This window comes from Synchiropus splendidus, chromosome 2 (genome assembly GCF_027744825.2).
Source record: "Synchiropus splendidus isolate RoL2022-P1 chromosome 2, RoL_Sspl_1.0, whole genome shotgun sequence".
NCBI lineage: Eukaryota > Metazoa > Chordata > Actinopteri > Syngnathiformes > Callionymidae > Synchiropus > Synchiropus splendidus.
Window position 1 is genome coordinate 37970712 of NC_071335.1, and position 26673 is coordinate 37997384.

The 26673-nt window shown below is 40.3% G+C and overlaps 1 protein-coding gene across 2 annotated transcripts in view; it reads right to left on the reverse strand.

Moving 5' to 3' along the window:
• Window positions 1-26673, reverse strand: part of LOC128753630 (regulatory-associated protein of mTOR-like) — a 126957-nt gene that overhangs the window by 9113 nt on the left and 91171 nt on the right. The window contains exons 22-30 of one of the 2 annotated variants that reach the window (XM_053855481.1): window positions 24665-24783; window positions 20205-20308; window positions 19165-19342; window positions 18981-19091; window positions 15426-15531; window positions 9934-10048; window positions 8940-9064; window positions 7337-7438; window positions 4826-4873 (exon numbers count right to left, since the gene is read on the reverse strand). In XM_053855481.1, the coding sequence (XP_053711456.1) occupies window positions 4826-4873; window positions 7337-7438; window positions 8940-9064; window positions 9934-10048; window positions 15426-15531; window positions 18981-19091; window positions 19165-19342; window positions 20205-20308; window positions 24665-24783 (1008 nt within the window). Of the gene's footprint in view, window positions 1-4825; window positions 4874-7312; window positions 7439-8939; window positions 9065-9933; window positions 10049-15425; window positions 15532-18980; window positions 19092-19164; window positions 19343-20204; window positions 20309-24664; window positions 24784-26673 lie in introns of both variants that reach the window. The other variant, XM_053855480.1, reaches the window with a different exon arrangement.

Genomic DNA, 26673 nt, shown 5'->3' on the forward strand with positions numbered 1-26673 from the left:
GAAGACTCTTTCATATGTGCATGTGCCAGTTAGTCCAAAAATGTGTTAAAATATTTCATTTCATTTAATTTAAACATTAATTTAAGTTTGCCCGCCAGACAACACAGAACCTTTGTAATTGCAGGAGTTCCTGGTCCACTGATCACACTGATGCACAAGACACGTCACACCTAGGATGATAACAACAACAACAAACATGGAGGAATCCCTGAACAGAGCAAACAAAAGCATCTGCTTTTGTTCAGGGATGTTTTCCGCTACACAATGGCCGGAGTTTCCACTACTCAGAATGTACTTGAAATTCTTATAAAACTGAAATTCTTATACAAATATTTTCAAGACATTAAAAGAGCTTTAGTTTAAATGAGGAGATATAAAAACTTGAATATCGCCACCATCGTGATTTATTGTGCTATTGTCAAACTAGCACTTAGCACTTATTGTGCTATTGCAAACTAAACAATATTTTGTTGTTTAAATGTATGTCTGGTTCCATCATTTGATTCAGTAATACACCAAATTCCTTCAAATTGAAAAATTTGGCTTCTAGTGGCAAATATTCTGATACCATTAAACTCTAAACTATCAGCTGCATGAGTGGACACCGCAGCACCAGGGGGCCTGCTGGTGGGCATCAATGTCGCATGCATAAAACATCTCAGCGAGTGGAAAGCTCATTTGAGACTTACAGGTTAATTTAATGATTGATTCTGTAAACGCACATGTCCAGTGCTCTCACACAACTTCTGCCACATGAAAGGAAGAAGCAGCATCCATGCAGCAAAACAGAGAAGCAAATTCCTGTTTACTGCCTATAAAATAAACAGCATACTCACCACAGTAATGTATTGACTGCAACCCTTGCGCTTACACACTGTATGTCAAGGAAGTTATCAGGAGGACAGCTTGAAAAGTAAACATTTATCTTCACTGAGTTTGATCTTGCCTTTGCTAAACAAAAGCAGCAAATAATAATTTTCATAATAAAAAAAAATAATAATAATGGTGTAATTAATGATGCTTTGCATTCGAATGTCACGCTCAGACCGGCAAGTGTCTGCAAGTGACCGCTGGTTCCTGCAGTTTCACTTTCATGAGAATTCATATTTCAGAACACTCTCTGTGGTCCATCACTGAAGAAAACCTCCACAGTAGACATGTTGTTGCTAAGCGAGCGGCGAGTCGGCAGAAGGGAAGGAAGGAGCGGACGCATCACAGATCAGCTGTCACATGTGATCAGATTTTGTGATCGGCAATGACAGGCAGTGATCGCCACTCACCGATCACACCGAGATCAGCCTTTCATAATCGGTGGCGATCGATTGGAGCATCCCTAGTAAATATGTATATATTAGCCGGAGGGCTCAGACCACAAGAAAAAAAGTAGCAGCTTACAATCCGGAAAATACGGTAAGCATTTTTGTATCATTTGGATCCATCCACAGAGTATGAAAAACTAAAGTAATACGCTTCAAACTAAACAGAAACGATCATGCAGCAGCGCAGCCCGAGAACAGGTGAGCAGCACAGGCAGCAGGGAGGCATGATGTGACTGATTACACTAGCTTTTCTGTTAACTCTGTCTTATAAAAAGAACTAAAAATCAACATTGACATTCGCTGAAGATGAAATAAAAAGCAGGAATGAATTAATAAATGCTGACGTTACAACATGCAATCTGGTTGTTTTCCAGAAGTCAAATTCATTTTGTGATGGATTCTAGTTAGACCTGGACATAGCGGTTCCTTTTCAGCAGCCTGCAACTGGGACTCCGTGAAACCTCTCAACCCAACGTCAAAAACATTCTGCAGTGAGGCTGGTTCAAGATCACATTTGAAAGTTGTCTTGTCTTGACATTCATGGAGAATTTTATTAGAAGTTACCACCATGCTCCATTGGGACTCAATACCATTTTACAAGCCCCTAAAACGAGCAGGGTAAGAGCCCGTTACGGTTTTACTGTTATTGAATGAAGCTTGTTAACAACCACCATTTGAACATATCAGTTCTTCTGTACATCTTCAACCTAGCTTGTACTCACTATCAGCATTCACATTGTTGTCGGCAAACTTGCGGAAAAGCAGAAAGCGCTTATTCCAGCGCTTTAACTGACACCACCGGTATTCATTTATATGGGTCTCCTTTGCTGTTCAAGGATGTAGGAGTAGAGACAGATCCAAGTACGTGGACAGTTAGGAATTACATATATTCAAGTCAGCAATTAAATACATTGGATTAAGCGGAATTAATTGAATGACAATATTTAGTTTGCTATAATCAGACTGATATCCTGTCTTCCTCTTGTCGCACTCTGTCATGTCATGCAGTGTTGATCACTGTGAGCCCAAAGCTTGCGTAGGGAAACTAAAGAAATAAATTCAAGTTAAAATCTCACGGTCAACGTGAACCCACAAAAAAAGCTTTGTTAAGGCTGGCATGTATTTATATTTCTATATTTTGTATTTCAATAAAGGTTGACCCAAAACATAAATGACATGGAGAAAATGTGAAACAGAGAGCAGATGAAATGTCATTACAAAGACACTTTATCCTCAGATAAGTACTTTACTCAATCTCGCAAACTGATAGAGTATCAGAATGTGTATCTGTTCTTTCTGTGTGTGTGTGTGTGTGTGTGTGTGTGTGTGTGTGTGTGTGTGTGTGTGTTCTGTACTCACCTGAAATGAACCAATTTATGATCTTTTTCCCACTTTTGATTTATCTCTTTATCATCTACCTTTTTTCTCCCTCCCTGTTCTTCCAGCTGATTTACAGCCACAGTCGTCATCAATCTCTCGGCCCGTCCAAACTATTTGTCTAACTCCTTTAACCCTCTTCGTGACCTTACCGCATAGGAACTCTAACATTTTACCTCGAAATCCATTTCCCTCATGTTTTTCTTTGGCCCAGAGCACTTTCTCTCTTGCTCCCATCACAGCACTGGCATACTAATGCGGCAGCTGCAGGAGCGTGTGCCAGCCTCAGCTTCCTAATTTCCTTGGTTTCTCCAGAGTCCAACAGACTGATCCCTGTGGCAGCACGAACTTCTGGTTTGGTGCATTTCAAGTCACATGGCATTGACACATTCCCAATTAAACACAGACACCTTGGGGAGAGGATTGTGTGGATTAAAGAGAGAAATCCCAGTAAAGGCAGTGAATCCACTAAAAGTGAAGATGAGTAACTGCTGTGGCCTTTAGAGAAGAAACATTCATGAATTCTTCTTAAAATGAGAGACTAACGCTGAGGGACGCAGGCGACACACCTGGATCAGCTTTCTGATAAGAAGTCCCTCTCACAAATTCTGCCCAATTAATGACGTAACTTGCTGAAGCAAACAGTTAAGTTTCAGAAAAGCAACTCAGGATCTCAGGAAGGACATTTTGGAGACATTTTCCTGTCGACAATACATTTCTAGCTTCAACATAGCAAGGTTGTTCAAGTTAGAGTAATTGAAATTTGTGACTGAAAGCTTTCTAGAACCTTACAAATTATCAACACCAAGTCAAGGACAAGTAGAAGATCTGGAAACAACAGACGCCATAGATGGCAGTGTCATCACATTTTATATGCTCTCTCATCCAGTAAGGACAGAATTACATTACATTACATATGGCTGACTTTCTGGTTTTCAGATGTGTACCATGTTTGACTTTTAAAAGTACTATGGGTCAACAAGTCCATGTACGTGCTCTATACCTGTATAATGCAGAAGCTCCAGCTATAATTATGCTAACGCTCCGATATTGAACACCAACAAATCATTCAAACGTGTGAATATTGTGAATATTCTGCCACTTTGAAGGTTGCCATGTATTTTTGTGGCATTGGGTTACACTGTGGAAACTTCCGTTATGACCTCCGTTTGGTTTATGAAGTAATGTTATGGCTTAATGTTGTCATGTTGTAGCATTTCAATTTGTTGTGGCTTTTGCAGATGTGTTGTGAGCTAATGATGTTGTATTTCATTTGTTGCAACATTTTATGTGAGCTTTCTCGGCCACCACTAGAATCATCCCAACCTAAAAAAAAAACAAAAAAACATGGCAGACCCATGGCAGACCGACGCAACGATGGACAATGATGTTTGCTGATGATACAGTAATCTGTAGAGAGAGTAAAGTGGACAAGCTGGATAGGAGTGAAACTCAGAAGAAGTGAAACAGAATGCATGTGTGTAATTGAGAGAAAGAAAGACAAGGAAGTGGAAACAGACAAGATCAAGTATTTAGGTTCAGTCACACAGTTATGGACACAGAGTTATGGACAGAGAATAATGGAGGTACAGAGGAGAGTGCAGTCAGGATGGAGACGACTGTCAATGCCTGACAGGAAATGCCAGAACAAAAAATTGAAGACAATCTTTAATATGAGCTCCAGTTCAGGTGACAAGACAGAACTACAAAACATCTTGGTGATCAGTGACTGGTAAATGACACACTGCAAGATTAAGGTCAACGATTACAATGTCCACATAAACCACACTGGAACTGAAGATGATTTCAGTCGATTTAGCAACAGTAAGCACTGCCGTGGTGCATTCAGAGTGGAGGCCTCAATGTGCCTTCTAACCGACAACTGTCAGGCCACCCTTTTGCAATGCTTCTGCAGTTGCCGTGCTGTGCGTCATCATGAGAATTGATCTTCTAAACAACGTGGTTGGCATCTTTTTAAAGAAGTAAATAACTGGCAGTTTGCATACCATTCATAAGTGCTTGGAATTTGCATAACCACAAATTAGGTAGTAGCTGAGCTGCTGATTGCTACGTGTAAGTGTATAGAACAAAATAAAACTGGGGAGAGGAGAACAGAAAGCCACACTCACCTCCTTGCTTACTTCGGTCCAGATAAATGGAGACCCTTCTGGCTAGACCTGCATGCATGGGGTGGAGGGGTTGGTGGGAGGGGATGCAAGCAAAGCAACACATTAGCAGGGTCTCTTGCAGCATGCAAACATAATAATAATAATAATAATAATAATAATGGCGTTGACAAATGAGAAATGCATGAGCAAAAGCAGCACACATCTTTGTGACACTGAGGGGTGGGAAGATGGAAAAGGAGTGTTTGTGCCTCCTGCAACATGTTCTCCACAGTTCAGCAGGCTTTTTGGCAGGACATAGACAGACTGCAAGATTTCATCAGCTGCTAGATTATTAATGCAGCTGAGGCAACTTCGAAAAACCTCAAGTGTTCAAAAATAAATCATATAATTATCTTGCTTTAGCGGACAGACAGACAAGTCGGTGGTCGGGAATGCAAAATGATGGGGAATTCCATAAAATATGAACAACGCACAAGCCTTTGAAGTAAAAGATTTGTTACAAAAATAGTGGACCTGGATGCTTCTCAAACCCTTTTTCAGGAAAGATCTCTGAGAAATGATGGACTTGATGGATATTGATGGCTCTGCAGTGGATTATCCGCACAGCAAGTGTCACCAAGCATACGTAGTGGATAACAAGCACACCATCTAACCACGCTAAAGTCTGGCTGAAAGCAAGAGAGTACACGCAGTGGGATAAGCAAGAACACCGTCTCAGGGGTCTAGTTCAGTGGAGAGAGACAGTGGGAGACAGACAGAGAGGAGCATCACCTCTCTGCAGCATCCACAGGACTTTGGAATGACGGAGGCAAAAATGTGCAAGCTGAGTGTGCGTCATCCGGGGACAAACGAAAGAAAATAGAAAAAAAGAGCCAAAACAGGTACAAAACCCTCAGGCCAACAGTGCCAATCTCCTTGACAACAATTGACAAAATATAAATCATCAGAAATACAAGCTAAAACCGCAAGAGAGCTGTTCGTCCTCTCAAGAACCTGTCATCACAGTCTAGCAGCTCCACAGGTCTCTCACAATGCAAATGACTAGTGTAGTCAATATACTTCTTTCATCATGGCTTCAGAAAGAGCGGCAGACAGTTAAGACAGACATAGAGCACATCGATACCGACTGAGACGTTCTCTTCACAATCATGTTGAAAAAATCATCAGTTTAATGTTTATCAGTCGGGTAATCTGTTTGATCACGCAGATTAACAGTGAATATTGGATTCGCATACCTCATCAATCTGGTGTTGTTAACACAGACAGCACAGAAGACAAAGAGCTGTTGAGCATGAACATGCAAGCAACATGATTCCTAAGTCCTAAGTATTTAATGGCAATATCAAAATAAGTTGAACTTTGCTCAACAAACTAGAATAGTTTTCTCATAGTATGACAAACAACCAGTCAATCTGCTGTCAAAGTTCCCTAAAAATCCACATGCCCAAGAAACGCCCGAGGCAGGCAGGATATGGAAATATGGAGCAGAGTTAAGTGTGTTCGTGTGTGTGCATGTGTGTGACATCTCTGACGAGTGTGCCTGTCACATATGCTTCCACTTCTGTCTATGACTTTCCACCTCTGACATCACTGTGGAAGTTTACTACACACTGTGTTGATGACTTCAACTGACGCTGCATTCCCACAATGGACACAATGATATAACAACGCTCCACTGTGGACAGATGTAACTATATAATTAAAGGTCACCACCTGAGCATACGATCTACCACGCTCTCATGTAGCATTAAACAGGTGTGCTTGTCCAAACAAAAATAATGTAGGTCAAGTTAAACAAAGATAAGCTGTTAGACAGGTGGGCAAAATTATATGAATAAAAATATTTATTGTTACTGTTATTATTGTATGTGAAGTCTTTTCTAACAGAGGTTACAACACCTCCACTGGCCTGTGTGAAAACGTATTGCTCGCTTAACCTGATGAAACCTGGGAAATCCAGTCCTCAAAAGTGGCAGCTTTGTGCAGCACCTGTCTGACATTGTGAAGTAGACTAAAAGACCCTCAAACGTTAGACATCAAGGTGAGCTGCAGAAATTCCGAAAAAATGAGCGAGACCGTAATTTAGACCTATCAGCTTGGAAAAGATTCTTAAGCCATTTCTAAAGCTGAGAGCCACAAATCACAAATGATCACATGGAACAACACAGTCTGTCTTCCAAATTTGTCTCAAGAGTGCAGCAACGACTCATCCATGAGGTCACAAAAGACCCCACCGCAATAGCCATAGAACCACAAAGGTCAGCGTTCTTTACCACAAGAAAGAGGCAATTTTCTAACCAAAATGACCTTTTTGGATGGAAAATCACCACTTTAATTTTGGTGACGAAACAAAAACCACAGTCTTAGGTGCCTCACTTCAGGGAAAGATTTTGGAAAACTGTCCAAGTGGAGACTTGATGGATGGCAATGAAGCATAGTGAGAGTGACAGATGAGAATGATGGAAGAAAAAGCATCTTGATCTTTACTGTGTGCGCTGGAGGAAGGCTGACCTCTGGTCGTGGGCAACATATCAGAAAGACCCTGCCACGCCGTTACCATCTCTGGATTCTTCTGATCAGCGAAGTTCTTCCAGATACGCAGTGCACCATCATCTGGAAAACAAAATTGTCAACTTAAGGGGACGACTTAGAAGGTTAAAGAGTTATCTACTGTGTCAGCAAGACTGTCACCTTAGCTCATGGTGTGAGTGTGGAAAAACTATGATCATCCATTTAATAGTATATAGTAGTTCAGTTATAAAAATAAGCCGGCACAATAAACCACGATGCAATCCTCTCCAGTTTTGTGACATCAAGTGTCTGCATACGGTGCCACTTACTGACTTCACCGAGTAACTTTTTAAGCCTTGCAAACCATTGACTTGAAAGATGAAGTGTGCTTTTATCTGTGAGGGTAAGGAACATGGATTTGGATAGATTTTAAGGCAATGAAAAGACGATACTGCTGCAGGATGTCAGCACTGAAGGAGTCTCTCCATACAGCAACCACATTTCTGGTATATTGTTGCAGACATTTCATGGCGGACTGTTAGACAGACATGACTGGATTAAGTCATGCCTTACAGATTTTGAAAACCACTCAGGGACAAATATAACCAGAGCAATATACTAAGATTTGTCCTGGATCTGAGCGTTGATGTCAGGATCCGTGAATCACTTCACTGGAGCAGCTGTTGCTGAAATGAGTTCCATTCCATCCACGTTTTGACAGTTTTGGGGGATTTTTTTGTGATTTTATTGTAAATGCGCAAAAAGAAATGTCTGTTTCCATTTGTGATTATTTTGCGATTCAGCAGCCACATTAAGACGTGTGACAGTGGAGGAAATAAGTCACTCCAATCTTGAAAACTATTTCACGATATCATTCAACACTAGTCACGTAGAGTATTTTCGAAACATAACACTCGTGTTGTATTTATGTGAGATGTCATCATCGAGGACTTAAGCGTCTAACTTCCTGTGTATTACAATCAAGCTGGCATGAAACATCAGGTGTTAGGAAACAAGCCCACAGCACGACAATTAAAAACTCTCAGTTAAGATGAGAAAGTTTCACCATTCCTCGCTGTGTGTGGGTGGGATTTGTACTTGAATTTGTGCATTTTCTATTATTTTAAATTATTTATTTTACTACTTAAGTGTCTGTGATGTCCCTCACATCTGGTCACATCTTGACTGATGGAGAGGAAGTGCAACGCTATGTTTTTGTCGATGGCAATAATGAGATCCATTCATCCCTGAGCTGCCATTAAGCTCCCTCAGAAAGAAAGCCCGGATCAGATCCGTCATCCTTGATCCAACCTCAGTCTACAACATTAATCCAAGTGTGCCCATGTCTGTGTTGTTTGCTGCACTTTCATGTTAATAAGATAAAACCACAAGTGTAATTGGTGCGGTCCGTCGATAAAAGATGATAAACACAGCCACCGGAGGCTTGGGGGTATGTGTGTGTGTGTCTGTTACTAATAAGAGTCAAGTGTTTTAAGCTTCCTTCTGTACTTACAAATGAGTTTCAATGCAATTAGCTCTGGTGGGCATGAAGGAACTCTACAGAATTAATTTGGACCACACTGTGTGTTGTTTAGTCACCAACCTGTGGCGGTGAGCAGCAGAGAGCAGTCGTGTCCGTTCAGGTACTCCATGGCGGTGATGCGAGTGTACCGAGGGTTTCCATTGTAGAAGTAGTCCAGGCGCTCGCCTTTTTCCCAGTCCCAAAAACTACAGAACAATAAACGTGCATTCATTTTTGTGTATATGTCCTTTATATGTAAGACACATTTAACTGAAAGCAGTAGTTTCGCCTACACCTTTATCATGGCGGAAATGTAATAACGTTATTGTAAGACAGCTGCTGACGAAACTCTAACTACCTACAGAAGTGAACGAGTATTTAACACTTTCAGATATCAAGAACTGGAAGTGAGTGGCTGAAGACAGGGAGAAGGAGCGACAAGAGAAGACAGGCCAGTGAGCAGTGACTAGAGCAGGAACAGCAGCATGGAGGAGTCATGGTCATTCATGAGAAATAAAGCACCTTTCTTAATTCATTAAATGTGGATTTTCTGTTTTTTCTTCAGCCTTTAACCAATGCTAGCAACCATACATATGAAAAAAGAAGCACAGAAAAAAAGTTAAATGAAAGGCGTAGGAAAAAGGTAATGGACACCTGGTTTACCCTCTGGTTGAGTTACACATCTGGCCACTGAGTTTCGAGAAATGTGGCAGGTTTAAAAACAAAAAAACAAACAAACAAAAAAACAAACAAGCATTTCACCACATTGAAAAGTCAAAAATGCCATGTGAAGAAAATGAAACAGGAAGTTGATGTCGTTGAGTGAGGCCGATTTTTCTTGCAAAGAACAAAAACCAAAGTGCAAATGTTCTTATTCCACTACTTCATTAGGAGCAATTTTAAGGACCTTCTTCCACTTGTAATCACATTACATTAACTACAGCTGACAGATTGATAAAATCCTCCACCTTCTGATGACCTCGCATGGGACATCAGCGTCGCTGCACACCCAAGGCTAAATAATAGCTGCTGAGCTCCTGTGCGACACTTGTGTAACTCTGTGTTTGGGACCTACCAGATACTGTCCTTGTCAGCCACAGCAATGCAGGTATTGAAGGGGTGGAACTTGACAACAGAAGGAACTCCTGGGTTGCGGTTAATGAATATTTGATCATCCAAACGGGATATGCCTGGAAGAGCCAAAAACAATGTTGGTGCAAACATGACAGGGAAGGCAACACTGCGCGTTCAAAATCAGGGGTCTCAGACAAGCAGCCCATGGGCTGTCAACAATGCACAGTAAGATAGAATAAGATGGCATCTGCAGAGAACTCATCATTTGATACAGAGCAACATCTAATTCCAATGCAACATATAACGTTTTGAATTGAAAGGCAGCACTTAGTACGAAGAAAAATGTTCTTCTTCCGCTACTTCATCAGGACCAATTTTAAGAATATTTGAAGCTAAGTCTGCAGTTATGCTGTTTTAAGGAGCCTTTTGTACCTTACTTCAAGTGTCATATTAAAGTTAAGGCTGAACTAAATTTCTAATGCGACTAGACAGCTTGTACCATTTTAATGACATATGCGTTTTATTATATGAAAAAAAAACCTCAATTAGACAAAAAAGTCAAATATCTTGAATTTTTGTGAATTTTCCCACAGTTAACAGTGAAACAAAGGATTACACACACAACAAAACAAGAATAAAACATTTGCTCACACCCTAGTGACCCTGGTTTGTTTCTGTGAGCCCTGTTCAACACGGTTGAGATGTGGATCAATATTTTTTTTTTTAGTAGGGAAAGGCAATTGGATTTTTAACCACTAACAGACAAAAAGTATTGGGATATTTAAAATCTAGCATTTAGCATCATCACAATAGTGGTGAAGTGGTAATGAATACAATCAAAATCTGAAAAGAAAAGTTGCAATAAACATGTGTTTTTCAACAAGGCAACATTTGGAGCAGTTTTGAGGTGTTCTGGGAGTGTATTCCAGTAAATATGCTCCAGTCGAGGTAGTCATCGATTACTGTATAACTGTGCGTAAGTGGTAGTAAGTGCACTGAAAAGCGCAGTCTTCTCGTTTGGTCGGAGTTTCTGCCTGCGGTACTGAGAAATGCTGAGTGGAAGCACCAACTGAAACATTTTCACCAATGTGAGTGAAAAGAACTCAGTAGATATCCCAGTGCTTACTGATGATGTTTGCTGGACTCAACACTCACTGACACATGGAGTGACTGCAGCAACACGCCTCACAGAATACAGCAGAATTTAATGAAAACATTTCAGAGAGTGAAAATGAAGCAACTGTGTGTCCCATCTGGAGTCACTGAATAATAAAAATGGTAGGGAAATGGAAATAATATGCCTTTGTGATTGAAAATGCATGAAAATGAAATAGGTAAAAATTTGATTTACACAGGTAATGGATGTTCTGCTGAGTCGTGGGGACAAAGTGCTGCTAGTTTCAACTGAAACACAAACTGCAATTCCAGTTTAATTCAGTCAACTTTGCCTTTACATTGTTCCACTGTACACATGCACTTTGCTTGATGCTACAGTAATTCAATACTAAGAACAAAGATGATATTATTATAACTACTGTTATAGGCCCTAAACAACCAATACATAAGTAGAAAGAAAAAAAATACTGGGTTTTCATTCTGTGTGTACATATCAATAGAAATTTGTTTCCAAATAGTACTATAAAATCAATACCATAAATAGTATTAATCACATATTATGAATCTGACAAGGTTCTCATAAGGTTGGTCAAGGATTTTTGCGCCAGAAGCAGGTACATGAAAATGAAGGATTAGGATTAGTTTACCATGTCCTGTCATGTCATGTCAGAAGCGACAACTCTGACTTTTGTAAGAGGAGTGTCTATGGGATGGCGCTCCATTCATTCAATGTTTAATAAGGTGTCATATAGCTATTTAAAGGCCATCAAGTGGTCGTGTGTCTTAGTCATGGTGGATAGGAGGAGAGCCACGTAAGGGGTTAGAAATAGCAACTGATATCCAGTGTCATTCAGTGAGGAGCTTCAGCACATCTCCCAGCGATGCTCCCCACGAGCCCCCGCCTCGCGCATTCCCGCATTGGGAGGGAGGATGCGTTGGTTTAACAGGTTGGTATCATCGCTTAACACTATAAATATGCTTCGATGGGTGGGCCTTACTGTATGCACATTTTGTAATATCAAATCAGAATTTTGTGCAAACAGATACATGCTGATGTGTTCAATAGAGGTCCAATGTCATTTTAAAAGAGACAGAAACTGCCATATTAGCAAGTCAGAAAATGCTTTTTTACTGTGCAGATTAAAACTGACATATATATTGAGCACTCAAATGATCAAAAGTTTTCAGACATGGGTCATAGTACATCTTAATATCATTTCTGCAAAACATTTAAGAAATTTCAAATTGCAATTTGACTGTCAGTGAAATTGTGTCAAATTGACATTGCTGACAGAGACTAGGGTTTTCTCTTTAATTGTCTTAACAGCAATTAATGTGCAAAGGTTGAATCCATCAATCACGACAACTTCACTGAGAAAAGAGCTGTGCACCTTGAACTCTTAAAGCATCCTGAATCAGTGTCATATAACATCACTTTTGAGAGTTTCTTGAAAACAAGATATTGACTCTATGTTTCATCAGGATCAGAATCTAAAAACTTTTAGGATTAAGATAATCTACACGTACCATAAAACTCTGAATCAATAACTCTGAAATGATTTGTTTCACACCAAGCAGCAGTGACAAAGAAAAATGATTGGTGGAATTAAAATGACAGACCACATCGGTACAACGGCACCAATGCTCCCCTGGTACCATTGATGAAGATTTCACAGCAAAGACTGAGGTTTATTGTTTTGATCAAAATAAACACCCACAAGATGATGCTTGAATTAAAGTGATACTTTCATTTCTGCCTTGTTAACATAAGGATGTGCAACACATTTTAGTGGATTTATGGCAACAGGTGGTTGAACCTCATTGCAGCAGGTCTGAGATGGAGCTCAGTCACACCAGCATGCTCGGATGCAATGAATCTGAAGCTCAGAGATGTTTCAGGAAAGTGACACAAATGACCCAACAACAATTGGAAATTGGTCATATATTACACAGTGAACAGTTCACTTTGTTTGCGCATTTTACTGGTGGTATGATGATGGTGCCAGAAAGTTGACCGATTCAGCCTCCGTTGTCATGGCAATGCGAACATCTGGACAGATTTATCCTTGACTGGCTGAAAGAGCCATGAGACCAGTGTAATGATCATAAAACGGCAGACTAAGTCACGACTCTGGACTGAAACACTCTCATTTCAAGCAGGAGAGATCTTCAACATTGTGCGTTAGCTGAGGTCTCACATCATTTAACCATGAGCACAGAATTTTCAAAGCAACACACAGTCAGAGAGCACTTCACACAGTCACTGTCTCACACGCACCTTCCTCCTCCCCAATCCTCACCCCTCACCAGAGGCACCAGACTGAATGAGGGCAGCCGCACCACAGCCGGCACACATGATCAGCGAGGATGGAAGAGAATTCATTGATGAAGGGAGCAGAAAGAGAAGTGGGGAGACGTGGCGCAAGCTATGACGCCAATCACCTCGTGACTCAACGTGAATGGGAGGGAGGGGGTTTGCCGCTGACGTCGGAGGTGCTGGCAATTCTGTCTGAGAGATTTCTGGTTGACTTGAGTGTGCCTGCACCACGGGCACTCTGACACGTGAGAATGAGTGTGTCAGACCAGCCAAACTCAGAGCCATTTTAATCAATCAAATTTGGTACAAATGCATTTTTGCCGAGTGACTACGCTTTAGCCGCATGAATGAAACATTACTCAGCTGGGGACTTGAACTCAGATCGACATATTCATCTTTTGCTGACAATCTTGTTAGGTCTCTCAGACAGAAGACTCTCCAGCAGGATTGTGATGGTTGTGAATTACAGCAGCTGAATCATGGTATACAGGCATTGTAAGTTGTATTGAAAATGGGTTTTTATGGAAACAGTTTGTTTTCTGCAACCAGCCCAAAACTGTTTTGTTAACACCCTTAACACAGGTCAAAAGGTAACATTTCCACCTCAAAGCAGCGCAGCTCCATGGAGACACAGTGCTGAGATTGCTCTCCTTTGGACCCATTCCAAGTAATGCAAACATGCTGACTAGCCACCAGGGTTGGGCATCCAGGATTGATTGGAAGTGGGACAATCTATCCAATTACCCTGATATTCAGAGCTCTTTTAAATTTTAACATTTTGGTTCCTAATTTCAATTGCCAGACTCATACATGCCCATTCAAGGATCTTCTACACCCGGTAAATGTGTCTTCTCCACTGCAGGAGAACCTAGTGATCAAAGGTTAGTGTTCGCTCCATCACTGGAATCTGTCCAATGAAGAATCATTTTAGTGTTTAAATACTGGTCGAATAAATGTGGAGCTCACTCAAATTCAGTGTGTCAGCTCACAAGTTGATTTTCATGTATTTTGAGCTACAACAGTGTCATGAAACAAAAGTTTTTTAGTATTAAATCAGAAATTATGAACTCAATGATGTCACTGATGATGAAATTTCACCAGTGTGTGCGTGGTCAAGCCAACACCTGAACAGAATCCATTTCCAGTTCAGACCAAGTTTAGTTAAGATCAGCAAAGATAAAACTTATTTATAGCATGAGTCGACCGTAGACCTGACCAAGTCAAGAGTGTGAGGACAGAAAGAGTGTGAGGACAGAAACCTGCTGCATCAGACAGCCATGTATAGACATGTGTAAATGTGTTTTCAAGTGTTTTAAAAAGTAAAGTTATCTTTAAAAAAGAAAATGTAGTTCATATACTTGACATTTATGTGCCAGTTGACCTCAGCCCTGGGAGAAATTCATTGGAAAGCTGTGAAGACACTTTCAGCATGTCTCTTTAAAGAATCCAGCCACGATATATCTGAAGGCCATGGTGCGCCTAAATGTGTGCACGGCAGATGCCAGTCAACGTGACCCTGATGGCAAATTTGAAATATGCGACTTTTTTCTTTAATGGTCATTTTCTTTTCTGAAGTCGTTCTCAGACATTTTGATGTAACATTTGGGCATGTCCACCAACAAATAGCTGAGACAGTGACAGACAGTTAATCATTGCTAGGTATACGTTTCTAGCTGAGTTTCCTGAACAGCTCTTCGCAAAATAACTTTAATATTTCAACAAACCACAGTTGAACCTGTTTCCAGTGCAACACCATTTGTCCGTGTTACTGTATATTCTGTCTGGATTATTTTGAGGAGAAATCGTATGTGTGTGAGGCAGTGTGCATGGTGCGTTGTGTGAAAAATGTGCTCACAAACAAACTTAATAAGCAAAAAAGCAAAATGATCATCTCTATGACAACATGTTGCGATCATGAAAAACAATTATGTTGTCATGAGCGAAAGATGTTATACCAAGATAACAAAATAAGTGGGAAATCGAGCGATATCAGTGCATTTCTAAAATAACATTTTTAATAATCGACGGCCATTGCATGAGTGTATGTATGTGCAACAAACCTCTTTGTGTGATAGTCCTGCTCTGCCTCCTTACTCGAGCGTTTCTCAGGAACCTCCACTGCCGCTCCATTCTCACCTGGCTCTCCAAGTCATGTTCTTCTGGCATCTGAAAGGTGCAAATCATTAGTTAACAATACAGACAAAGCAGTTGATGCAAAGCTTAACAACCACCATTTTTAGTATTTCCACATTTAAAATGATGATTTCTACCTCTGGATGAGCATAATTTAGCCAAAATCCATGTCTGAATTTCCTTTTGCTCTAGCCGTTTTCTTCAACTGTCTCTCTTCCACTACTATAGCCACTATCTCATGCTACAAGACCGTGTCTCCTTCACTCTCTCAGTCTCTCTCCCTCCCTTACTACTTACAACATGAACACAACATAAGCTAAAATGACCGGACCAATAAAATGTATAAAAATGAGTCATAATTCTGTTTCTGCACAGCACAGAGAACGTAAATAAAAAGTCAAGCAGGAAAAATAAGATAGGGGCAACAATAGAAGGTGGTCATAATCTTATACCTTCTGAGTAGTAATTGATATCTTAACCCTGAAATATTCCCTTTCAAATCAGCTGCCCATGTCAGGAGCTGCGACATCAAACATAGATTAATGGCTGCATTTTACCCATCTTGGCAATTACTAACCATAAACTGAGAATTGTGAACAAACACAAAGCACAAATGACACAAAAGACATGAAAAAAACCCTGAACTTTCCTCCCTCCATGAATATTTAATGGAGATCACAGTGAGGGAAGACAGCAACTGTATAAATCTAGAGGCGTGAGTGTTGGTGTCATCTAGTTGTCAGTATTTGCTTACTAAGCACTTTTCAAAAGTGAGTCCTGCAATGTCTGCTGAATACAAAACAACAAACACACAAGGCACATCGACACAGTGCTTCACTGTTTGTGTGGCATTTGAATTCCTGCTTAAAGAGCGATAGATCAAGCCGTCAGACCACGGCTAAATTATTCCGTCAAGTGGGAATAAGTGTGTCCGCATGCTTCAGTATTATTGGCAAAGGTAAGAACCAGCTGATACAGCTGGTCCTGATGACTGGATCTCTGCACTGGGTTCATATGAAGACACATCTATCATGTATTATTCGTGACACACAATGATGAAGTGGACCTTTTTCACCATTACGCCATCCAAGAGATTATTTTATATATTTTATTTTATAGATTATTTATTAAGGTCTGGTCAGGACTTCACTCCAAACAACACTGTAATTACCAAGTAATAACCTTAAATAAACAAGTAATTATTCAATTAATAGTTAATATGTGTTCCCCCAATCTAAAGTGTCACCATTACCACTATATATTACTGCCAATAACACAATAATTAAGTCATATAGTATATATGACTATATAGTATATATATATATATAGTAATGAGCTCATTAATAGTTATACCTTTTTCTTTTTCCAGTAAAACAATGACGATGCCACTGGGACATGCCTCAATGTCGGTGCAACACATTGCTCTATGTGTTGTGGGTACCAATATGAAAACAAGATTCATTGCTGCACTTTTGTCTTTGTTTCACCAACCTAATGTTTTGGGAGAGGATTTTAGGAAACCAGTTTTAAATTTGGGTTTAAGAGCAGCTGTTATTTGTTGTGTTTGGTCCATATTGCGTACACAGATTGCAGACAGCGATTCATGTTTTTTTTTTTTTTTTTAAGAAACCTGCCACAGCCAAACACACATGTTCCAAGCCACTGCTGACACGGCAATATGATAACCCATTCACAGACGTTAAAACTCACACAGATGCCGTGAGTTGTAATGAAGCTAGTTTTATAGCAGCACTCAAAATTTCGCCAATGTGGCAGAATATATAGTTTCTTTCACCCAATCAACACTTTACTCTGATGCTCAAAATTATAACTGTTCTGCACTGTGCTCCTTCTCCAGTCTCTGTATCATGTCAGTAGAACTATTGTCTGAGTTGTACGCAATGCATCAACTAAGAATCCACGTGAAATAATGGTGACGCAAATGTCATATAACATGGTTGAAATGTGTCAGAAGATTCAAACAATCACTCTTCTGCCTCTTCTTGTTCTTTGTTGCTGTCACATTTCTTTTTATTCCAGATCTTGCTATCTTTGCCACTCCTCTAACACAACAACACCTTACAATGGACCATTGTGTTAGACACTACTTTTATAAATTCAACTGTGATTCTTGACAAACAGAAATGTAGTACGATGCTTGAATATTAACAAAAACAACAAGAACAAGAAGGAACTAACAGCAGAACTCTCAAACAAACCTTGACATCACATTCTGTCAGACTATGAGACTTGATCTCATCATAAATCAAATCTGTCACATGGGCACCTTTACAATACAGTGCTGTGGATCATTTGTGTCACAAAAACAATAGATTTCTGTGTGTTAATAATAGGGGGATGATGAAAAAGTCACTGGATTAAATAATAATAATCATGAAAAAAGGAATCATTTGATATTACTTTTTGAGAACGTTTTGAATTCAAGAAAGATAAGACGGTCCAAACCTGGTTCTGTTAGGATCACGTACCTACCTCTTCAAAATGGATAAAATTCAGACATAATCGACTTTCAGTACATTAGCCGAAAAAGGCTTGATTTAATCTGATAAAACTCAAATGCACAGTCAAAGCACCAGATCATTCCACTGGAGAGGATGTAGACTTATAGAACTTGTGAAACTCAATTATTCAGCAGAGCCATCTTGTTAAAGCAGCAGGAAGTCTCTTGCACTGTCAACTGTCCCGGCTCCCTGCTGCGTGCGAGAGGACTTCCTGCTTTGCCTTTTAATCTTTTCTAAACTACTGCTCGTGTCCTTACATGACTACTTCATCCTTGACCCCATGTAAAGAACATTAAATCTCTAGGAAGCATATTCACGTGCTAACAGAAGTTACAAGTCGTCCGAAAGAAGAACAGCGCGATTAAACATGAAACAGGAGGACTCCAGAACAACCTTTTGTGCTTGATCATGTGAGTGTGGACAAACTAGGTCACAAATGACAGGAGACGATCACCAATGCACACGTTAATGAAGACTTAGAGGATCATCTTGACGTGCCCGTATGTTCAAGTGATAATTCGCCACAGTGGTTTGGGAGAAACACTAAATTAACATGTATTTTGGCTGTAAAAGTATTCACAAATTCATATTAGATTCACTGCCCGCGTTAAGCTGCAAACACACACTGCTTTGCTGGATCTGAATAGGATCTCATAATGCAATTGCGCAGATGCACGTTCGAGCTCGTGACACACTTTACTGTACTGTTGTACTGATGAGTACAACTCAACTTCCCTCCCTCACTGCCATGCAATAAGCGGCGCCTGGGCGTTTCACAGGTATCGGCACACTTTGGGATCCCAAGCCAAGATGAACCAAACAAGATGGAAGGCCCACTTTTGGTAGTAGAATCTCAAATTAAGGGTTACTATCCATGGCAAACTGAAGTGGACCGCTCGGGGTATATGCAGCATTGTATAACTACTTCACAGCGAGTGCTGTGTATTGAGCGGCTACTACCTTCATGACGGGCTGAGCGAAGTACTTTGCGCTCCAGTCACAGAGTCCGGTTTGCAGTGCAGCGCTTATATAGTTCCGATGACCCCCTGGTTCATCGCCATCGTCTGCTGCCTGCGCATAGACACAAAGACACACCAATTATTAGAGGAAAACAGTGAATACCAATATGGAGGAAAGCTCATACCTGCTCAGGTCCCTTGTCAAACATCTTGCGTGTCCTGGGGAACTGATGTGAGTGGGGAGCCTGCCCTCCCAATGTGGGGGTGTAGGGGGGACGTGTGGCGGTCTGCTCTCTGGTAGGGGGTTTGGGTACATCGTTGGTAAGACTGGAGCTGCTAGCACTTGGCATGGGAGGAGAGCCACTGAAGAAAAAGAGAGGTGATCAAAAGAGAGGTGATCAAATTATATGTCAAATGTCACAAAATATTTACATATATTTATACACAAAATGTATACATATACAAAAGAAATTACAATCATAGCCACTCACTGAAAGTGCAGTGTGCTTCTTTTCCAAGACAAATGATTGTATAAAAACTGTTCTCTTGGCATCAGTAAAATGAAGAGTCATGAAAAAGAAGACGACTAGTTCGCCTCAATCGTTGCTACTGTGCAATGCTCATGCACAGCATAGCTAGAGGTTTCTCTTCCACAGCTTTTGAAATTCATGTTTAAGCATATTATACTCCAGGTGTTATATTTTTGCAGTCATTGCCAAGCTCCATTCGTAGTTCCTTGTATATTTTGTCTGAGACATATTTTGAGTCCACCTCCCCATCTGTTTCCCTTCAGGTTGCTTCCTGCAGCATCCCCGTCCATTGTTGAGGGGAGAATTTCGAGCAAATTTTGGGCTTCTTATCACGTGCAGTCTCAACACGCCATCTCTTGTTCCCAGTTAATTGGCTTGAAGTGTTGAATTTAATTGAGTGTTGAACGCTTTTATCACCTGATGAATTTCACATGCACATAAGAAAACTCATGATGAGGAGCAGCTCCAGGTTCAAAGTGAGGCAACTGAGTGGACCAAAGTTATATTGGTCACACTGAAAACATACAAAAAGCCACATACACAACTTAGCCCCTTTTTCCTCTCAAACTTACAGCTGTTTAAAAATACAAGATAAAAGTAACATAATTTTAAACATCACTTTGCAATGAATCAGGTTTTAAATTGAATGTGTTCCAGTTCCAGAAGTATTGACAGGCAAGTCCATGTGCTCCTACCCAGCCTGATGGATGTGTGCGCCCTTGCTGGTGGGACTGGCAGGGGCTGACTGCGTGAGAGACCCAGAGTCCGTGATCCTCTGAGGCCGAGCGTTCATTGTAGCCTGGAACAGAAAAGTTTCCATCACTTTACAGACAATAATGCATTTAAATGTGATACGCTAAAAAGATTTGAGCCTCAATAAGATGGCATAATCCATTATTTGTCTCAAACGCAAGACATCCATTCATTAAAGCACCATAGTCGAGAGGAAAGATGAAAAAGCATTTATAAGGAAGATCATGAACAAGCTAAACAGTCCTTTGAATATTGGACTCAAACTTGACTGTGACAGTCATCGATTACTAGTACATAATGACCTTGTTTTAACCCATTATAACTGAGCAAAAGCTGTTTTTACACACAAAGATGTAACGTGAAAGCTCATAAAGTTTGCCACTACTGGAACAACTTCATCTCATTAACCGGTGATACGAGCGCTCTTCATTGTGTGTAGTCTAATAGCTACACGCGGGAGAGGGAGAAACTTAATAAAGACAGCAGAGCATGGCTGATGAATAGCAGAGACGACAGATAGCAAACCAATGGAGGGAGAAAAAAGGTGCAAACAAAATCTAGTTATCTAGAAGTCGAGAAGACTAACATTTTAATTGCTGGAAGTGTCTTTTATTTGATTTCTATGCTAATGAGAAAACTGCTGCTACAAAGTGTATGAAAGAAGATGATGGTGAGGTCTCTCAGTCTGTGCACGTCGTCTTGTGCAACACAACATGCTAACACAGACCCACAGAATATGAATTAATGAATGAGAGTCACAACTTTTCCTGTTTAGCTACCGTAGTTTGCATGATCTGAAACAGAAAAGTCGCAAAGCAGCACCATTTTTAGTTGCAAAAGGAGGTGATAGGAGTGGAAACAGTAGGCAGTGGTGAGTGGGAGTCAGCAGCTGGGCACTGCAGCTCCAGAGCTAATTCAAGAGGTTGTGGCAAAGCCCATTTGATCAAGAAATATCAAGGGCCAAGCGTAGCGGCAGGACAAGCAGCAGCAGAGCCGTACTTCCATGGTGATAACCTTTGACCAGACCATGTCTTCCACATCCCTTCCCGAATAATGTTACAAACAGCTGGACTGTATTCATGTTTAATAGTTGTGATCTTTATCATCGCTATTGCTCTTTCAATGTATCAATAAACAAAAACAAGCTCTCAGTATAATTCACATTAGGTGTGTTTCTGGTTTGAAAATCACTATCACTAGGCTTGAAGGCTCCTGGATGAAATCACCTTAAACCAAAAAGCGCCATCATCAGACCATCGACGACACAACATTCATGCATAATTCATACTCGGAGCACTAACTAAACATCATACTCAAGCCGCTGCTGGCTGTACACACCAGCTAGCGGAGAAAAAAAAACTCCCACATTAGCTGGAAACGAAGGGTAATTGGTGCACTCAGTTGCTTCACTTTGCACCTGTAGATGCTCCTAATCAGTCATTTACCAGAATGTGAGTCGACTGCACAAACAAATGAGAGCATCAGTGGATGCTCACGCAGCTGGTGATGCATAATGCCTCAGTGAAGTACATAATTTATTTTTTATTATTTTACGAGGGAAATAAACTTCAGGTGACAACATCAATGCACTCAAAGGTAAAGGGGCAGGCAAAAAGGCAAATTACAACTTCTACAATTTACGTTGTTTCCTGCTTAAATTGACCTAAAGCACAAACCTTCCAGTGCTGGTCTCAAGAGAGACTTAATCGGCTATTTGGATTGAACATTTAGGCTTAAAAGTGTTGATGAAATAACGCTGAAAAACAGTAGTTTGTTTCTCCCAACGATTTCTTCATTGATCCTATCACCTGAGGGTTGCTTTCAAATATCAATTTATGAGAACCATTTAGCTCTATAATTAAAAATAAAGTAATTGGCCACTAACCTTACAGGATCTATTACAGATCAATAACATTTGACATTTAAAACACTAATTAAAAAGATTGGTGGAACGCAGCCGACGTGTTTCCGAGCACACACCGGAAATACTGTATGAAAGGTCCCTGTTCCAAGTACAAGCTTCATTGGTGTCTTTTTGTTCAACAAGGTGTGGCATTGTCACATCTAATGTCCAAGTCCAACTTTCCTGATCCAGTCTCATGTTTCAAATGTTGAAGTCCTCCTCTCCATGATCCACTGAGTGCCTCATCATCATGACTCTACATTTTTAAGAGGTTGCAAGAGAGTCAAGTCCATTAATTTTGGGCAGAGATTCCAGTAATGCAGGGAATAAAGGCACTGCTGTCTCCTCCCTCGTTCTTGGGGATAAGGGTGAGGGTCAATTTGGGAAAATGAGTTGCAGTTTTAAACCATATAGTATTTTAAACCATAGAGCGTTTTATGCTAACATACATACTAATGTGTTCAGTCGGGGTCCAATATCATTTTAAATTAAACTTTTGACAAGTTGACAAGAAAGGGCCAATAAGATTCGTAGTTTCTGACACTTCAAGGGAGTCTTACAAAGTGTTTATTTGGTTTGATCAAGCCACTTGGCCTTGTGTAATTGGAGAGGAGGCTTCCAAATCAGATCAAGAATCTTGAGTACTGCGTTAAAATTTATTTACTATAGTGGTTTGATTCACTTGATGCCCTTGCTCGTGGTGATTGAATTCTGCCCTGTAAATGAGCGTGACTGAATGAAAGGGCCTGAATGTTGCCCGAACTGTTACAACAATTTAGCCTTGGTTGATGTGGTGAATAAAGTTTGACTGTGCAACAGAGAAAATGATTTCAAACACCTCCAAGACCATCACACTGACCACAGGACTCCCAGAGAGTGTGCTCAGCCTTTTGTTCTTCGCCCTGCTGACCAACAGTAGGAGCCACCTCATGAAATTAGTGCATTGTAGTGGGTCTGAACAGCAGAAAACCAGGAGGCAACTATAGGATAGGGGTGACCTGGCTTGTCACCAGAACACTCCATGGTTTTGAGCAGGTTTCAGTCAGCCAGCCTCATCTTTCAAGTTCAAAGGCTTTATTTCACACAATTGTGTCCCTCTGTCTCACATTGTACATGTATTGTCTGACTCTAGTGGACTCCTGGATTAAAGGAGAACATTTTTCAAACTCTGTACCGCTTGTGCATCATTTTACAAAAATCTGGCAGCACTGTAAGATAGTGTTACTGTATATAGAAACGAGTTCCAGTTACTGGCCAAACTCAACAAGGATCTTGATATTGTCTTGCTCCATTATTTTATATGAATGCAGGCAAAAAATAAAAAGTTTTAGTAAACAGCAATAATTCTGTATATCACATTAATTATTTTCTTTTTAAATGCATTTTTTAAATGCAATGCATTTAAGATAGGGTATAGCTGAGTGTGCTGTGGCTCAGGGTGGTAACTGGTGCCTGAGGGTGAAAATATGGGCTCCCCACAGCTGTTAATATGGCTCCTGAACCAACAGCACACACCAATCTTTAACTGTATTCATGCACCAGCATTTGGCGAATAGATGTGCACATACCAGTTGCTGGTGCTGCATATTATCTAATGAGGAGTGTTCTGAAGAGTGCAAGGTGGATGATGTGACTTTTGAAATAGCAATTCAGTAGCTAAAGCAGTTTAGTAGTTAAAATAGTTGCATGCAAATAAAATTAGGGTGGATTAATTTAAGGACACATGCTGTTTGCAAATCAAAAACATTCAATGTGCTGTTCCCTCACATGCTGCGACGACATGCGACGTTTAACCGTCTCGCGCTCCTGTTACAGTGTGTTTTGTCAGTGAGCACCACAGCTCCACTTTATTTACGTCTACTTTGGGTTAAAGTGAGTCATAAATACTGCACATAGCAGGAGTGAAGTAATGGAGTTTTGCCCCAGGTGCATTCTGCTTCACGCTGTTTAAACTGTTCCAACATCACTTAATTTGTTAAGAGCTAGAGGTGGGCCATATAAGGACATGGAATCATGAACAATTCCAATTTGTTGACAATCTACCAATATGAGGAGACGCCATGGATTTGGTCACATTCTTCCAATAGACTATAGATCTTTGTTGACGTACCCATGATGATGATTTGTCCATCACTCAAAACTGATCTGAGCAAGTTGCTCTTCCCACACACAGTCACAGCGAAGAAGCCAGTCAAATGTGCAACTTCGAGTTGTTTTTAAACCTGATGTGCCTCTAACTTCACCACACACCTTCACAGCAGAATTATGAAGTGTTCCTTGTTGGTCCTTCGAAGACAAAGACTGTCTGCACCACATAGGTAATAGAGCTGATGGCTCACATGACATCTCACTTCAAAACGTCAGAGACCCACAGACCATCAAAGTTTGCGTCATGGTTTAAAAGTTGGTTGCATTTTGAGTTTCTGAATATAAATCTTAAGAAGCTCAGATATTGTACTACATGACTGCATGTACGACATATACATGGGCAGCACGTACCTTGTAAGCAATGCAGTTGAGAACCTTCATTGCCAGATCTGACACTTCAGGAAATGGATCAGCAGCGAGATGCAGCAGAACTCTCCAGATCTGAGTGTACACACTGTTGAAGGAAACGCCTAGAAAACACACGTGAAATAGTAAGCAAAGTTGCTGTAGAGACAGTCAAGGAGATATGGGACAGTGAGCATTGACGCACACTTCATTACGTGATACCAAGGCAGGGACCATTATCAAGTGTTTAATACAGTAAAGCTGAGTTGGAACAGTGTCAAAGGAGGGAAATTCTGTGGGGTGAACAGGGGAAGAAAAACAATTCCTGAGGGAAAGAAACATGAGAACAGAAAAAGGCACAAATATATGAAAAAAATGTGCACAGCAACAACAGACATCTATGGTGGAAAAGGCATGGCGAAATACATTTCAACACATATTTTCATTGCTCCTAGTGCATTTTTCCAGCTGGTATCAAGCAGTGCAACCAAAACTTGCCGGTTGTAAACAGAATAAATGCTAGGCTAAACGCTAAGCCACACTTGGCTGGGCTAGAATCGGCTCATCTAAACTAATACAATGTGGTCAAACCTACATGTATTTAGTCATTAACAAGATGATAACAAGACAATACAATTAACTTTAATTAATTTAGCAAAAACTCTGGACTTGGACTCTCGTATGCCTTATTTTAGTGCAAGGGAGTTCTTATGATCTTATAGGTCATTTCTAGTGCTCGAGCTAACTTATTTTATGACAACCTGAGAAGAAAAAGTTGAATGTAATTAGATTGCATTAGAGGAGTTTAAAATAAAAATTAACATAAAACAAAACAATTTGCACGAAAAAAATAAACATTTAACAAAAATGGACAACACAATATACGTTATGAATTCATGTTAATCATACATAATTAAAAACAGAAAGATGAACATTAACATTAAGCCCTATGGGGGACATCATGGTACAGCCGGGACACGCTGGCTCCTGAATACATTGGACATCTCCTCAGTTCTCAAAACACGTCATTAAAGAGGTAAAAAAAACCAATGTGTATTCATATGAGTAAGCTCAAATCAATAATTGTGTTAACCATATGTTTCATTCACCTTCATTCACATACTCGTTTTTTGGAAGTGGTGAGCAGCAAATTTCACCTGATCAGATCCACAGTGATGAATGGGTTATATGAAGTGGATTTCGGTGCAATTATTTCTTATTGTATTTGTCAGCTTTTTTTTATCGAAAGAAGCTATTTTTTGCCTCTTGGTGACTAACTTCGTAGGGTCCAGATGTTTCTCAAAATTGTTTTAAACACAATGGCAGAGCCTAGAATTGCAGCCCAATCCCCCCCAAACAGACTGACATTGAAATGCACACTAAAGCAATCATCAAACAGCTGGAACCGTGCCCATCTGAAATTTTGTGTCATTACACATGAAAATCAAGATAATCCAAATTAGTACCTGCAGACAAACATCATTACAAACACCTGGACTGGGAGTCCAACAGAGCTGCTGGATAATCATTTCACACAATCTGGATTTGAACACCTGTCAGCTTTGGAGCAGGAAAGTCTCATCATCCTATTTCTGAGTCAACTTGCAGTCCCTCCCTCAACATCTGCAAACATACAGATGAGCTGGAAGAAATGCCTAGGAAATGACTGAGAAATTCAGAGAGACACAACCAAATATGAATTAATATCAGGCTCAAACTGTTTATCAAAAGGATATGATTCACTCGCCACATCACATGCTCACCTTTCATATAAAGAGGATTTGGATGACGCAGGTGTAGGTGTGCGTGTGCCCAACATACAGAAGGCCCTGCTTCACGGACACAGTATACTCTGACTTAATCTTGTAGCTCACGGGAATAGTCATTGTAAAAGGCATTTTGAGGATTGGAAGGAAATGAGGTGGATGAACAAACAATTCATCGTCAATCAATTAACACATACCACACAAAAATGCTAAGTGAAAAAACATGACAGTAAGTACAGTAAGTGGATG